At 40.0% G+C, this 15,380-nt stretch overlaps 1 protein-coding gene across 2 annotated transcripts in view; it reads right to left on the bottom strand.

Moving 5' to 3' along the window:
• The window catches only part of tnksa (tankyrase, TRF1-interacting ankyrin-related ADP-ribose polymerase a), an 88,780-nt gene extending 75,880 nt beyond the window's left edge, over window positions 1–12,900 (bottom strand). Inside the window, exons 1-3 of one of the 2 annotated variants that reach the window (XM_036589128.1) lie at window positions 12,373–12,900; window positions 9,258–9,482; window positions 3,055–3,150 (exon numbers count right to left, since the gene is read on the bottom strand). In XM_036589128.1, the coding sequence (XP_036445021.1) occupies window positions 3,055–3,150; window positions 9,258–9,482; window positions 12,373–12,853 (802 nt within the window). In that variant the 5' untranslated portion in view covers window positions 12,854–12,900. The remainder of the gene's footprint in view (window positions 1–3,054; window positions 3,151–9,257; window positions 9,483–12,372) is intronic. The other variant, XM_036589129.1, reaches the window with a different exon arrangement.
• Window positions 12,901–15,380: the final 2,480 nt, after the last annotated feature.

Genomic DNA, 15,380 nt, shown 5'->3' with positions numbered 1-15,380 from the left:
AATGACTTGCTGGGAACTACCTTTCTTTAATAGCAGCAGCAGGATCATACCTGAATGAATAATCAACGTAACTGCACTAGCTTAAAAGCAAACTGATAGAGCTAAAGTCTGGAACTAATAGCACCAAAGCCTGGAAAGTAAGATGAAAAGATTAAACTCAGATGTGCTCTGATGTTTGGGCAACATAATCTGCACATACACCAAGGCTTATGAGTTCAATAGCATCTTACTGACCCTGCACTGTGTGCAATGCATTCTTTCTGCTATTATCACCAAAATTATGTGAAACAAATGTGTCATATTTGTCACCTATGCTTCCTCATTCATTTAATTTACCATTTAATTTCCAGTCAAAATGTCCTTTAAGTACAAGTCATTCATTTTTTTAGGAGATATTTCTGGGGATATCATATTTAACATAACCCACTTGCATAAGGAAAGGGAATGTCAAAGAAAAATAAGCGAATGAGTTTCCAAAATTTTAAAAAAGTTTATAAAATAAGACCACCAAAACTGTCACTATCAGATAAACAGCACTTAAAGCTTTCATCTTTGAGAGAGAGTGAAAAAAATAAAAATCAGAAAGAACGTGCCACTTCCAAGAAGCTGTTACAGAGAAAAAGAAATAGACAAAAGAGAAGAACAGTTGCAAATCAAACAAAGAAGCTGCTGGTGTTCTCAGAACAATGGACTGGCCACCCCAGAGTCCAGATTTTGCAACCAAATCCAAAGACTGACCTTTGAAGATGTAGAAAAACAACCCTGCAGATTTCTTGAAACTGAAAGCAAGTCTCCCAGAAATATGGAAGCTAACAAAGGTAAAAGAGGGACACGCTAAATACTGAAAAATTTCATATTTTAAGTTCCTGAGACTTCTGCATAATTTTTGGTCAAATGTATGTCTTCTGTTTTTCCCCCCTGCTGAAAAATAAATCATTTGTATATACTAGCCATTCTGATATTAAACAAACGAATGGTAGTCTCTGATTTTTGCACAGTGCTGTATAGTACCTCAATCATGTTAAAGGACACCTAATCAAAAGGAGCAATATGTAGTACTACCAAAAGCTGAGCAAATACGACCGCATTCTCTTAGTCCTATATGATAAGAGGCGAGCAGTGGGGTAGTAATAAATCCCTGAGAACTGCAGGGTCAGAGAGACAGCCTAGACATCTGCAGAGAATAAGGAAAGTGGATCTGTAACAATTACGTGAAGTACTTGAGTAGCTGGAGAAGTCTTGTGCTATTTATACACACACACACACACACACACACAGCAAACATGTCTTCAACCATTATCACCAAAATGTGAGAGCAGGTCTTCTCAATAGATATTTGTTATCTGTTTTTGAGGCAGACTCCTTTATTGACTGTATATAAGAGAGAGTTCTAAACGGCTTTGTCGCTGATGTGGAGCTGCTGATGTGGAGTAGGTTTTTCCAAGGCAGTGAGCAACAAACCCGTGATACCTTCAAATAACTTATTTCCGACATGCGGTAGTCTTAGAAAAGTGAGCTTGACTAAGCATACTTGAAAGTTAGAACAGAGCGTTTGAAGTGGCACTCATAATACACTCTCCTTAATGTGAGGTGTAAGCTACGCAGCGGTGCCATTAACCTTGCTTACTTTTTGAGGGATCTATGTGGTACAAGACTTTAACCTGCACTGACAAGTACAGCATCTTATTAAATCTCAGCATGGAGTATTATAACTCTTGTTCCTTCTCTGTGGGGGAAAAAGTATCTAATATCCATTTAATTTGAGATGGAATGTTTTTCAGGCTGAATTACGCAGCAGGTGATAAATGAGTAATAATAACTGTTCTGATCCCAGCTGCCATAAGTGTGCCATTCTCAAGAAAGAAAGCACATTTAGGACCTCATTAAGTGCAACGCAGACATATTTATAGAAACTTAAGCGTTTACCAATCTACTCAGTTGCTAAGAACTTCTTATTTGCTAAACTTAAATAAGAGACAGCCAGTGCTCTTACTGCACTAAAAAAAGATTGGTTTGCCTCAATGTACAACCGCACTCCATCAAGGCAGAATGACACTTGCCACTCTAGCTTTCTTGAATCCTTTCAGACGTTTCACACTTTCTCGCACATTGGCTTCTACTGTTTACATGTTTTCTTTGTTAGTCGCTCAGAAGGCATGCTAAAAATCAGTAAGTGCATCACTACAAATGCGTAAATCTACATTCACTCTGCCAAGTGAGTAAGTGTAAATGTCAATTTAGACTTCATAATGATGCTTCTGTTTATTTTAGAAGCAGTGATTACGTGCATGTGCAGAGAAAGAGAGCGGCTGTGATGGAGTGGCACATGAGTGAGATACTTGTTGGACTCTTAATTGTTCTCAGCAAGGAAAATTACACACATCCACAGCTCCCTGCGTATCATTAATGTATTAACCAGAGAAGATATGATGTAACACAGAGTAAACAGAAGCAAAATGTGCATGCGAGGCGCCATGTGTGAAGATAAGTACAGCAGCTTCATTATGTATGAATCTCTGATCGCTGCCCAAAAAACATGAAGGAGGTTGAGTGAGAGAGAAACAGAGAGAGAGAGACATAGCAGCACTGCACAGGCAGCAACACTCCTGCAGCATACATCCATAACTAGAACATAAACACTGAACGTTTTAAAGAGAGAGAGCAAGAGAGAAGGAGAGAGCGAGAGAGCGAGAGAGAGAGAGAGAGAGAGAGAGAGAGAGAAACAGAGAAAATAGATAGGAAAAGGGCAGTTAGGTAGAGAATGTGCAAGACAGCATGTAAGTGAGAGAGAGAGAGAGAGAGAGAATATATAAGATAAGTAAGAATTCAGGAGCTGGGGAAAGAGGAAAAAAAGACAGAAAAGACACAGGTGAGAAACAAAGACAGAGAGAAAGAGAGAGAGCGAGAGCGAGAGAGAGAGAGAGAGAGAGCGAGAGAGAGAGAGAGAGAGAGAGAGGTCAGTTACAGAAGAGAGAGATTGTGCAAGACAGCATGTAAGTGAGACAGAGAGAGAGAATAAACTAAGAAGGTAAGGCCAGTTTGCAGCGGACTCACCAGTCAGGACGGCTTTGGCGGAAGGGTCAGCGAGGTCCAGGGCGGACTTGCCATCAGTGTTGCGGATGTTTGGGTCAGCACCGTGTTGGAGCAGCACTGTACAGGGGAAACACAAGCAGTAGCGTAACTCAGGCAGGCACAGGCTAGTAGCGGGGCCGCTGCCTCCGCTGACAGCCAACGCTCTCCTCGGCATGCTGCAGACACATACACGCATCGCACGGCGGCGCAGCGGAGAGAGCAGCCAGCACTGACACACGCCTCACACTGCAGCGAGACGGAGGAAAAAAGCCCATGTTACTGAGGGAGTCCGACTCCAGGCAGGAGCATGTGACTGAAGCTCAGGTATGAGAGCGGAATATCAAAGTCTGTTTTTCCAGATCCTTTCCCTCTGCCTGGCCTCCAGAGACGGAGAGAGTGGAGAGAGTGGAGAGAGAGAGAGAGAGAGAGAGAGAGAGAGAGAGAGAGAGAGAGAGAGGGTGAATGAGGGAGGGAAAACAGAGAGATGCTGTTTTGTAGCGCTCTGCTTTTTAGTCTCCTACAGCTAGCAGTGCACCTACAGTGGCCAGCGTCCCCTAACTGTTTGCACTCCTCTCTCCCTCGCTCACTCTCTCCCTCTCTCTCAACAACGCAAGCATGTACACACTCACACCTCCCCTCCCTCTGCCCCAGCTACGTCCCTCCCCACTTTCAACCCCTCCTTCACGTGCACGCTCACGTACGCCTTCTCTCCCTCTCGCGCTTCACAGCGTAGGCTTCCATTCTAAACACATCTGCACTATCACTAGCCAGAGGGGCTATTATAGAGACTCCTTCTTTACTTCTTTGTCCACGCTCCTGCACAGCACCCAGCGAATCAGGGCATGCTGATGTTGATGCAAAAGGTTGTTCTGTTCTCACAAAAGGGGAGAAATACTCCTAAACAAACACGGGGGTGGTCTGCATTCGCTTTTTTGATGTATGTCTAAGAAGGAAGAAGCTAACGCACAAAACAAAAAAAAAAAAAGAAAAAGGAAAAGAAAATGGACAAGGGTGTTTTTGAAATGCTGCTGGCACTTTGGTGACTCATAGGTCATCCGTTTTCTCGTTAAAAAGGAGTCCAATTTCTGACAAGCTCTGTGTCGTCCTGAAATACGATGCAGCGCCAAGACAGAGCACAAGCATTTTTTTTTAAAAAAGAAGAATTATTAGCATGCTTTAAGAGGCACAAAATGTTCCAACCATAAGTCCTGATAAAAGGCCCACAGAAAGTACATCAGCATACACCGGTGTCATGAAAGCACTTGAGCGGTGGGCTGTCGAGTGGAATGGTGATGTTGGGGTGGGTGTGGGGGGTGTAGTGTCAGAAGGATGACAGCGATGGGGTGATTAAAATTCGCAAGCGTGCTTCCGGCAGCCTCACTATCTATCAAACGAGGCGTGAGGTGGAGCGCCAGAGCCACCTCACTAACCGCCACCCTCGGCCCCACTGCCAGCTTGCAAAGGGGGTCGAAATGCAGCGACCTGTATCAATTTTGGAATGGCACAATCAATTGTTAAAGATGGTACAATACCAAATTTTCTGACAACGACACTAATATTGAACCTTGAGTACTGTAGGTCATCATGTACAGGAAAAAATAAACAACTAAGAACATGACACAAGAATATGAGTGTGGGCTATTTCAGTTTTATTCATTTCAGGAAAGGATCATATTCATTATTTCTTTTTTCCCACTCCAATATCTGATTTAGCTATCTCTATCAATTTTAAATGATCCAAAAAATATTAAATAAGTATGCACTCCATTTTTGGCCAAAATAAAAATGGGCTACTTTCGTAAGTAAACGTCCCTCCAGAAAAAAAAAAAAAAACTTTGTGTATTGTTTTAATGCATTTGTTTCACTATTATGGATAGTTCTTCCAGTTGCATTTGTGTATTGCATGTATGTTTTTAAATAATTTGGAATCACACCAACTGAATCAAAGCAGTGGTGAAATCTGAAATTTCATGCTGCACCAAATCATTTCCTAAGAGGATCAAAACTTAATTGAATCACTCAGATACCTTCACCCCTAGGGCTCACGGGGTGCATCACGGCAGCCGGGAGCAGCCGCAACCAGAATACAAAAGCAGGTACCTTTGTTTGGAGGAGCATGGTCGTAAACGGTGCAAGCGGCTGCAGCCAGCTTTGAAACAGGTGCTGCCATGAACTGCACAGCTGCTCCAAGAGACCCCTGTGCTCAAGAGCTGACATGCAGACCCACAGTAATTGGTGGTTAGGATGTGATTAGAAAAGTGGTATAATTATGGTCAGGCGTTGAGAAGGCAGAGTAATAGAAAGCCACTGGGAAAGTGTGGGTGCTTTGGTTAATGCATCACAATGCGCATGACTCTGCTGCCATTAGGGTTAAGAGCAGCCCTGAAATACAGGCCCATCAGTGCCAGCTGACACGGCAGTGGCTGTTCATTAGAGCTGCCGGCACATTAGGTGAGAAACAAGACTGACAATGCCAAATTAGCCTTGGCTGAAAATAGACCGTTCTGGTACTCACTGCAGTGCCAAGTAAAGAAGGATGTTTCAAGAAAGAAAAACACAATCACATACTACATTAATGGTTTAGGGGTTCATGTTTACAAATGCATGTTAACAAACATGCACAGTCTGAGAATTAAAGAGCATCTAAGGCTCAAGGCTAAAAGGGAGCAGCAGCAGTAGCTGCGTCTTCCACTGCGTCACTGCCCTGGGTTCTGCTACTGCCGATGCTTCTTTAGTCATTCATCACCAGCAGCAGTAAAGAGAGCAGACCTGTTCATCCAGCAGGCAGGTCAGGGCCGTGGCAAAAAAAGGAGACACCGTCACCATTATCGCCATCCATCTTTGAACTAAGGATTGACAGCAAATGACCTCCAATTTTAAACTGCCCTCCTGCAGCTTTGTGTGGATGGACACAGAAATTAATGACTGGAGACCAGCAGCGACCCTAATTACCAGAGTGGAGGGAGATTATTTATTCATCACGATCAAAGGGCAGAGGTGATGAAATCTGTGGGACAGGTAAAAGCTGGGGGTGTGACAACTCAGGTTTGGATGTCACGGCAGAATTTAAGGTGCCAAAACAGTGTCCTGCAGATCAAATCAGGCAAAGAAAAAAGGTAAACCAAATGAATATTTAGAACCAAAAGGATCAATACAGACATGGACAACACATTAAAAGACGACACTAATTACAAGACAAGATTACAAGATTTTCTGACATTTAATTGCAATTATAATGACTGGCGACAGAATTAAATAAATAATGGCTGGCGACAGAAACGTGATAGAAGCAATCTATCAGTGATTACTGATACTATAGTCAATCAGCTATACTGGCCTCAATTTCAGTAAGCTAAAGTTTCACAAAAAGCGTTTTTGGACTGAAAAACTCTAAACATTTTCTCATAATAATCAGTAATCTAAACATAGCAATACATTTTTTTCTTTCCACATCCATTTTTTAAAAATGATCCAACTCAATTAGCAAAGTAAAGAATAATGACAAAGTCTACGGAAACAGTGAGTTTAACTTCAACCCAGCAGGTGAACAGAAGAGCTAATTATCCTGCTTATTATCCACCTAAAAACAGAACAGGTTCACTGCTGTTGAGGCAAAATTCTGAAACTGACTGCTGAAAGTGACTTTGTAGTAAGTTAAAATATGATATGAATATGAGATATTTTCTAATAAAAGGTTACAATACAATTCAAGCATTGCCCCTAACACAACATCTATTTTCTGAACTGTCTCTCAACCTGGTGTGAGTCAGTGCCCAACGCAGGAGGACTAGTACATGTAGGCCGACGACAAATATTTTCCCCAGTAGTGGAAGTACAGCACTGCAGGAGGAGAACGTTAAGCACTCTACAATGTAAAGCTGGACAATATGGAGGAACACTTTTAATCAGTGTTTCGAAATTCACTAAATGTCAATTTTCCAGTCAGACAATTCCTATCGGCTCACATTTTGGTTAATAAAATAAAATCAAACAAAATGACTGCAAATGTATTCAATTTAGCATAAACTGAGGTTTTCAATTCACTATATTAGAGAGCAATTTTCGGAAAAGACAGGATCATTCCATGGGGTTTGAGAGAGTGCTTTTCAAATCCAATTCCTTTTCTTCCAGCAAATAATCACTGGGACGTGACGAGGTGAGATTAATTTGTCCTCCTGCGCAATCAATCACACTTACAATGCTTAATTTCACAGTGAAATTATGCCAAATCCAGAAACCTGTGAGAAACTAATATGACAGCTAGGTTCAGATCATTCTGACAGAAAACAAAGGTACTTCTTTCCAGGGAAAGAGTCAAACATGTTTCAGCTTTGAAAGAAAAAAACAAAAATGTTACAACCTTTATATACAGAACAAATGCTGCCACTGAAGCATCACCATACAGTCACAGATCACTCTGTCTGAATGCGTGTGGCTCTGCTGACTGTTTCAAAAACTACTCGTCACTGTCACTGAAGAAGCCATTTTCCAGATAACACAAGTAAAACATGTTGCATTGTGTTGGGTCTTTCTTAAAGCTTAATTTGGCAAAAAATAAATAAATAAATAAATAAAAATAAACGCACAATACATACGCTATTTCCCTCTTATCCCAATTGGAATCAATTAGCCAAAACATATTTGATATCCGAAGTTTGCTTTGTTAGGTCTGCAATGGCGCTATGATGCTATTGTAGCTAAGAAGTAATTAATGTTTATACCCCACCAATTAATATGAACATAAACTTTTATAAAATATAGAAATGAGGACTGAAGCTCATTTCGCACCAGACGCAGTAACTTCGCCACACGACGCACCACGCCAAGCCAAGCTATACACCCCTATATTTAGCAATGTAGCCTTCCACACTGGCTACGCGCATCATGTCACACCGTGCTGGTAAAGCGCACGTGGCATGCTAGCACATCATAGGCTAAATCAGCAAAGAAATCCAGTGTTTATGATATACAATCTAGGCTAATCAATAAATGTAGTTTTAACGTAGTTTTAAATCTCTTCAGTAGGTTATTGTTTGAACCCACATGCTTCTCCCCCCTTCGTATAGCTATACATTACATGGTGAAAAAGCTAGCAACAGTCACAGCAACAATTCAGCTTTTTTTTTTAATCTCTTAATGTCATCTATGAAAAGTTTATTCAAGCAATAAGCAGACGTGAAAACGCAACGCAAACAGGATCATGTTAAATAATAAGTGTTGCGAAATAGTTCCGGATTACCAAGCGCACCACGTTGCATCTGGTGTGAAATGGGTTTAAATCCACCTGGATTAGCATAACAGAGAAATAGACATTTATTTCTTCCAGAGTACAATAAATACATCAATAAATATCCGTTTGAAATATCAGTCAAATCTAAATCTCTGTCTGATACCGGTAACTTTTAAGCAAATATTTGCTGACACCAATATGATTGCGATCTCAGCATGCATCACTGCTAAGAAGAATTCAGCCTTTATAATAACAAGAATCATATTAAGCTCGGTGAACAGATGCATCTTAACTGATTTACTACAAAACTACACACAGTTTGCATATAGGACATAATGCTTCAGGCTTACAGTCCGAACAATGATTAAGAGACCGAAAAAATATTTGTAACTGATGAAGAAATCACAGGCAGTGAGAAACTGCAGAGAACGTTCTGAAAAGGAAACATTCTGCTGAGGGCAAATGAAAGACTGAACTCTTGGATGACACAGTGTTGTCTTTTCACCCCCAAGAAGCGAATTTAAATTTCTCATGAATACAAAACAGTGAAGAACTGATTAATAGCTGTGTAAGAAAGTCAGCCACCAAACCTAATCAAGAAAAATGCCACATGGTTAACCCTTATTGAAAACGATTCCTCAGGCAAAACTGAAAAAAATTGAAGTCATACATCTTCTATGCTTACTAACACAATTTGGTTGAATGTCTCTGCAATCTACAGAGGCACTCTACTAAGCCTTAGCCATTAAACAAAGACCAAACATTAGACTAATCACATCAGAATTAAAGTCAATTTTACATAAATAAATGATCAATTACGTTTGTGGAGGATTAAAGATGTATGAAATAAACTTACATGCACACAAACAATGCAGTATCTTTCCTCCAAGAGAGGAAAGTAACCCAGAAAATTAGCAAACAATTAGTGCAGTTTAAGAAACAAACAAACACTTACCGATGCACACATCAATTTTGCCCTTTATGGCAGCCTCATGTAGTGGGGTGTAGTTCCAGTTGTCTCTAGCGTTGGGGTCAGCTCCTTGGCACAGCAGCAAGCTGACCACTTCAGCATGGCCAAAAGAACAGGCGTTGTGGAGGGGGATCAAACCACCATCATCTCGGGCATGCACATTTGCCCCTGTCTGTAGAAGATGCTCCACTACGTCTTTCCTCCCAAAACCTAGAGAGAAATTTTAGATTTAGAACCACATGTACACTGGCATTTAATAAGTTAGAAATCACAGTTGAAAAGTTTAGAATCACAATATTAAACCAATTTTGCGTATACAAGATAAGATATTCCTTTATTAGTCCCACATCGGGGGAAATTCACAGTGCTACAGTAGCAAAGGGATAGCAAGACACTTGAAAATAAATGGTATCAAGAAGAGAATTAACAGAAAAGGTATTAACCTTATTTATTACGTAACAAGGTTACAGTTTGTTACTTATTACTATATAGGCGCACACACACTTTCTAAACCGCTTATCCTTCTGGGTCGCGGTTGTATAGACAACATATATAATTTATACAATGACTCTAATGTGACACTGCTACTCACCAACTTCATAGGTTTCAAATAATTATTAGGGAGCTGTAATCGATTAAAAACTGATTTATTCACAGTGATGAATAAAGCTGTAGAAGAGTCAATAATAGTTGAGAAAATTGTAAAACAATGTTATACCTAAAATAATACCTATTATTACCCATAATAATGCCCGTAATAATACCCAGAATGCCCATTTAAAAAAAAACGAGATCACAGTAGATATCTTGTCCAAAGATTCCGTGAATATATCATTACAGTATATTAATAAGTATGTAATAACTTCTTGGTGTAGGTACTTCTAAATACACAATACATATTGCAATATTTTGACACACAGACACACTAGTAGTACTAGCAGTGTCATATTTAAAAACTTCCACCAAAACTATTTTTATTCAACACTTCACACACTGTACTGCAGAAAATCCAATTAAACAAGACTAATTATGTTCTCTTTCTAATGAAACATGTAGTTGATCACTGTTCTTTACAAGGGAATTCCACCAATTTTTCAAAATTTCTGCACAGCTTAATTAGTGAGTCATTCAGAGAGGTTTGATGTGAAGTGGTGCATTTTAGAGAAATTTACAGGCTTCTTTACAGTGATGGTGATAGGAACTAGGGGTATATATGGCAAATAAAGCCATTTTATTTTGTATTTATAACGACCAGTCAAGCTACAGGTGTCTTCTGATTTTTTAAATATGTAAAGTTGATAATGGTGTAATAGTGGTAAATTGTTTATTTTGGGAACTATTTTGCCTTACATCACTTGCAAAACACACTTCAGCCCAAACATTTATCTAAGAACTATCGTAAAACAATGTCTCAGACATCAAGCAGTGTAGTCATAACCATATCATGTAATAACTCTTCTTGTTGTCTCCACCAATGTGAAGGTTTCTGACTTAGTGAGTTTCTCTATAATGGAGCATTTCACATCAAACCCTCTGAATAACTGTTTATTCTGTAACCTTTGAATTATGCATACATTTTTTAAAAACGGTGGAATTCCCCTGTAAGTATTGACAATATGCATAAAACACTCAGAAAGGCACATTTTAACCACAATAACAATAAAATGACATATTGCCCATCTCTACCCCTTTTATACTGAGCAAGCAATTTAAAGTACCCACTGGTGTCTACTTTGTAATATTTAAATCCACGTTAGTTATTGCTGTACATTAAAATCACAAAAACAATCAACATAAGTGTTCCCACATTTTGAAATGATAGCATTACAGTATCAATGTAAACATTCTACCACAGACACTACATGTTTTGCATGCAACTATTTTCCACCAAAAACATAAATCAGAGTTTTCAAGTACACAATTTCAAAACATACTACTCATTCTGCAAACTGTAGCTGGACATGGAAATCCTGAAAAACCTAAAATGCAGGGTAGAATCTGCTGCTGAGCGAAGACTACTTCAGAAAACTACTGATCAGTGCTATATTTTCAAAAGGCAGAACACACAAGGGTGTGTTCAGCTAACAGCTCATCCTAAAAACAGCACAAATTACCTTTCAACACATGGAGAGCATATATGCTCCAAACGAAGAATGCTACTCAATTTAAATGTTATTACTCTGATACCACGTGTGTATAACTGTGACAAACTAACGAAGACCTGTAAAATTTGACTACACTTGTAGAATGAAACATTTCCCATGAGATGTTAGTCCTGATCCACTAAGCACACACTTTGCATCCACTTTTCCCAGCGATTTCAGCCAGCTCTCAAAATCAAAACTGCACGTATTCAATAACAGTGAGCTCATCAACACCACTGGGACACCCAAAGGCATCTTTTCACCATTTGTTCAATCAACCGATTAGATTACATGCAGCCACAGGAAAGTAATAAAACAGGGTTAGGAACAGAACAGCAAAAAGATGAAAGCCCAACAGAGGTCAGGATGCCTTATTGCTTTGTGCTGAGAAAAACAGTCTAAAACTAATCATCCACAACAGGGCAACGTAATAGCTACCATAAAATAACTCATTGTATTTTACCAACTGCTGGCCCTTAAGGTACATAACCAAGTTCTCACACTTAAGTATTAACTTTAATGTCCATTAAACATTTTTGCATGTAACATCATATCAAACGAAACGGTTTACAGACACACAACGAAAATTCTTGCATTTCGTTAACTTATCAGTTCTAGCTTACTGAGCTAGCTAATTTACTCTCGTATTAGATTACTAACCAAAGAGTCCAGCAAGGCAAGTAAATGATAACATTTGCTATGTAACGTTTAAGCAATACTCCGACTCAGGATTTACTCGCCCGGCCATTTAACTAGGGTTCTTCTCATTAAAAGGGATATGAATTCGCAGCCTTGGAAACATTAGTTAGCTAAGCCAGCTAGTTTACGGTTTACGGGAAAATAAACAAAACGGACGGTCCGTTTCACCAGCCTTCAGTCCAGCAGCACTGTTTATATGTAACCGTTTGCCAGAGTTCTAGCTGAATAAGTTAGCTCAGCAAAACATGTAGAGTTACCCGCAGCAAAATGAAGCGGAGTGGATTTGCGTCCAGCCATGTCCTTCGCGTTAACGTTGACCGAATCCACCAGCCTCTTTACCCGAGACACGTCTCCATTACGGCAGGCCTCGAAAAGCTCCCTAAAAGCGCCGCTAGTCCCGCAGCCGCCGCCTCCTCCACCGCCGGCGGGACTGGGGCCGCCCGAGTCAGGACTGGAGCCGCCACTGCTGGCCCCGCCAGGCGTAGAGGTGCTGGTGGTGGTGGAGGAGCTGCTGCTGCCGCTGCTGCTGAGGAGAGCAGCGGGGATGTCGGGGGAGGCCGGACTGGCCTCCGGATCCGCGACACTCTCCTGCTGCTCCGCTCCTGCTGGAGCTGATACCGCAGGAACGCCGCTCGCCGGGAGAGAACCTGGCGGAGTGAGCGGACTCGGAGTAACTCTCGGAGGGGACGAGAAGTTTTGTTGCTGCTGCTGTTGGACAGCGCGACGAGACGTCGCCATTTTCACCACTATCCCCTCTAGCAGGCAACAAAACAGCTCTGGAGAACTTCCGGCAAGTCTCTGCAGCAAACTTCCGGTTGCAGGATTTCTCCCGTACAAAGACTGAACGCAACGTCGAGTTTTTTTTTTGTTTTGTTTTTGTTTTTTTTTTTACAGTTGTTGCAAACAAAATAAACTAAATAAATAAAAAATAAAATAAAATAGAATTTAATTTAATTAATGTGAATGTAATTTAATTCAGGTTGATGGGGACACTTTTTGGCAAACGAGTTTTTTTCAGAACAGTCCCAAAACTAGTTCTCAACTTAAATTATATTAACTAGCTATATTTATATTGGTGCTTATTTCTGTGCTGACGTTTTGCTGTCGTGTCGGAAACATCGTTGCATCGCCACAATGTTGCATTTACACTCGGATTTTTCGATGAGCCCCGAGTTTCCGAGTTGGGGGCGTGTCATGGGTGTATTCCAATAATTCAGCAGCCGCACATGAACGCAGCAGGCTAAAATCATCCACACACGAAAATAAGCACATTCTGTCTGATGCTTCTATCTGGATAAAAACATTAGTCATATTTTTTAGTGCACCTGTCTTGTTTCCGATCAAAACGCAAATCAGTTCTCACGACCTCCCAGGTCGTAAGTAGGAACTTCCGAGGAGTACTTCAAGGCAGCGTAATAGTTACATCTAGTTGTATGTCCAAACGTGTCCAGACACTCCTTCTAACCAGCGAATGTATCACTCATTATATAAAGCCCCTCTGTTTTGGGCTGCCTCTGGAGTAATGGAGCACTATCCAATACTTTGGGATGAGTTGGAGTGGAATTTGTGTCGTCCAATGTGTGGCTGAATGCAATCAAATCGTCGCAGCAATGTTCCCGCATCTAGTGTAAAGCCTTCTTGAAACAGTAGAGGCTGTTACTGCTGCAAAGGAGGACAAACTCCATATTGATTTCAGTAAAAATGTTGGATGAGCAGCTGTCTGCAAACTTTTGCGTGTGACATTCTTTGTCTTTTTCAAGTGGCATTCAGCTTGAGTGGACGGCTGGACAGACAAAGTTGTTGCTGCCATATTTAAAATTCATAATCAGCAGCTCATTATCAAAATCTAATAAAAGATTATTGGTTTTGTACTCATTCTAAAACCAAAGGACAGGCACTAATATAATGCATGAAAAAACTAAAGGCTTTATGCTGTTGTACTTTTTCCTTTTCTGAGGAATTAGATTTTTAAAATTCAGCCAAACCCACTAAGTTGATATCACACCAATCCAAGACATTTATTCATATTCAGCACACATATAGCAATATCTAAGTAACATGTATTCATATTCAGAGCACACACAGCAATATCTAAGTTACATTTATTCATATTCAGCTCACAACCAGTAGCAGCTGTGTCACTGGCTAAAGGAAGCAGCAATGTACAGTCTCGCTACGGTAAAGTGTGCCACTGTACCTGAATTCGTCCTATACATTTGACTGTATTAGACAAGTCACTGATTATAGTTTCTACCTACAGATCTGGATAAACAATGATATTGATGCTAATTTTACAGTAATCCTTTTTTTTTTTTGAATACCTGTTAGGCTACAAACCCGTATAACGTGCTTTTAACAGTAATTGTCCCAAATTATTGCATGTTGCATGATAACAAATTTCTAAGAATAAATAGGTTAAAACATTTGCTATTCAGTTAAGTATTATGCACATTCAGGTTGCTGATAAAGTGAAGTAAATGGGGCAAGTAAACTTGGTAAGAAGTTTGCTAATTCTCCATTTGAACTAAAGATGGAGACAGTGGACCATTTATAGGCTTTTCCCAAGGTCTCATTTTTCAGGTCCCTTCACAGCCAGCTCTTCAGTAACTGAACCTTAAAGGCTCAATATCCTACATTTTTTGTGAATTTTATGTTTTTCCTGGAGGGGAAAAACCAATTATAATTCATTGTAACATTGCCATTTCCACTCTTTACTGATCCTTAGAATTAAACAGGCTGTTTTTGTTACTGTGTCTTTAAGACTGATATATAAAGTGTCTTGCAAAAGTATTCAGCTCCCTTAAAAGTCATCAGATTCATCTGGATTACAAATGACTTACACAGATTGTCCTAGCAAGTATTTAATTGCAAACCAATATGCTCTCAAAGTAATTTTTCAAGGTCAAAATTCATTATTTGTCAACAGATCTTAAAAAAAAAAGTTCTTGTATAAGTATTCGGCTCCTTCAAACAACCTTCTGCTGCAATAACAGCTTTATTGTTAGGGTAAGTTTCTACCAGCTTTGCACACTGTTTGAGAGAGATTTTCATCCATTCGTCCTGGAAAATTTGCTTCGTGTATGGGTTTGTTGGTTAGCTCTTGTGGACTGCAATTTTCAAGTAGTGCCTCAGATTGTTGATTGAATTGGACTTGGCCATTGTAGAACATTCACTTCACTGAACTGACTTTGTGCCTGGGATCATAGTCCTGTTGAAAAGTGAAGTTTCTCACAAGCTTTAGTTTTTTGGCAGACTGAAGCAGGTT

This window comes from Colossoma macropomum, unplaced genomic scaffold (genome assembly GCF_904425465.1).
Source record: "Colossoma macropomum unplaced genomic scaffold, Colossoma_macropomum, whole genome shotgun sequence".
Lineage (NCBI taxonomy): Eukaryota > Metazoa > Chordata > Actinopteri > Characiformes > Serrasalmidae > Colossoma > Colossoma macropomum.
This window is presented reverse-complemented; position numbering and strand designations above follow the sequence as displayed.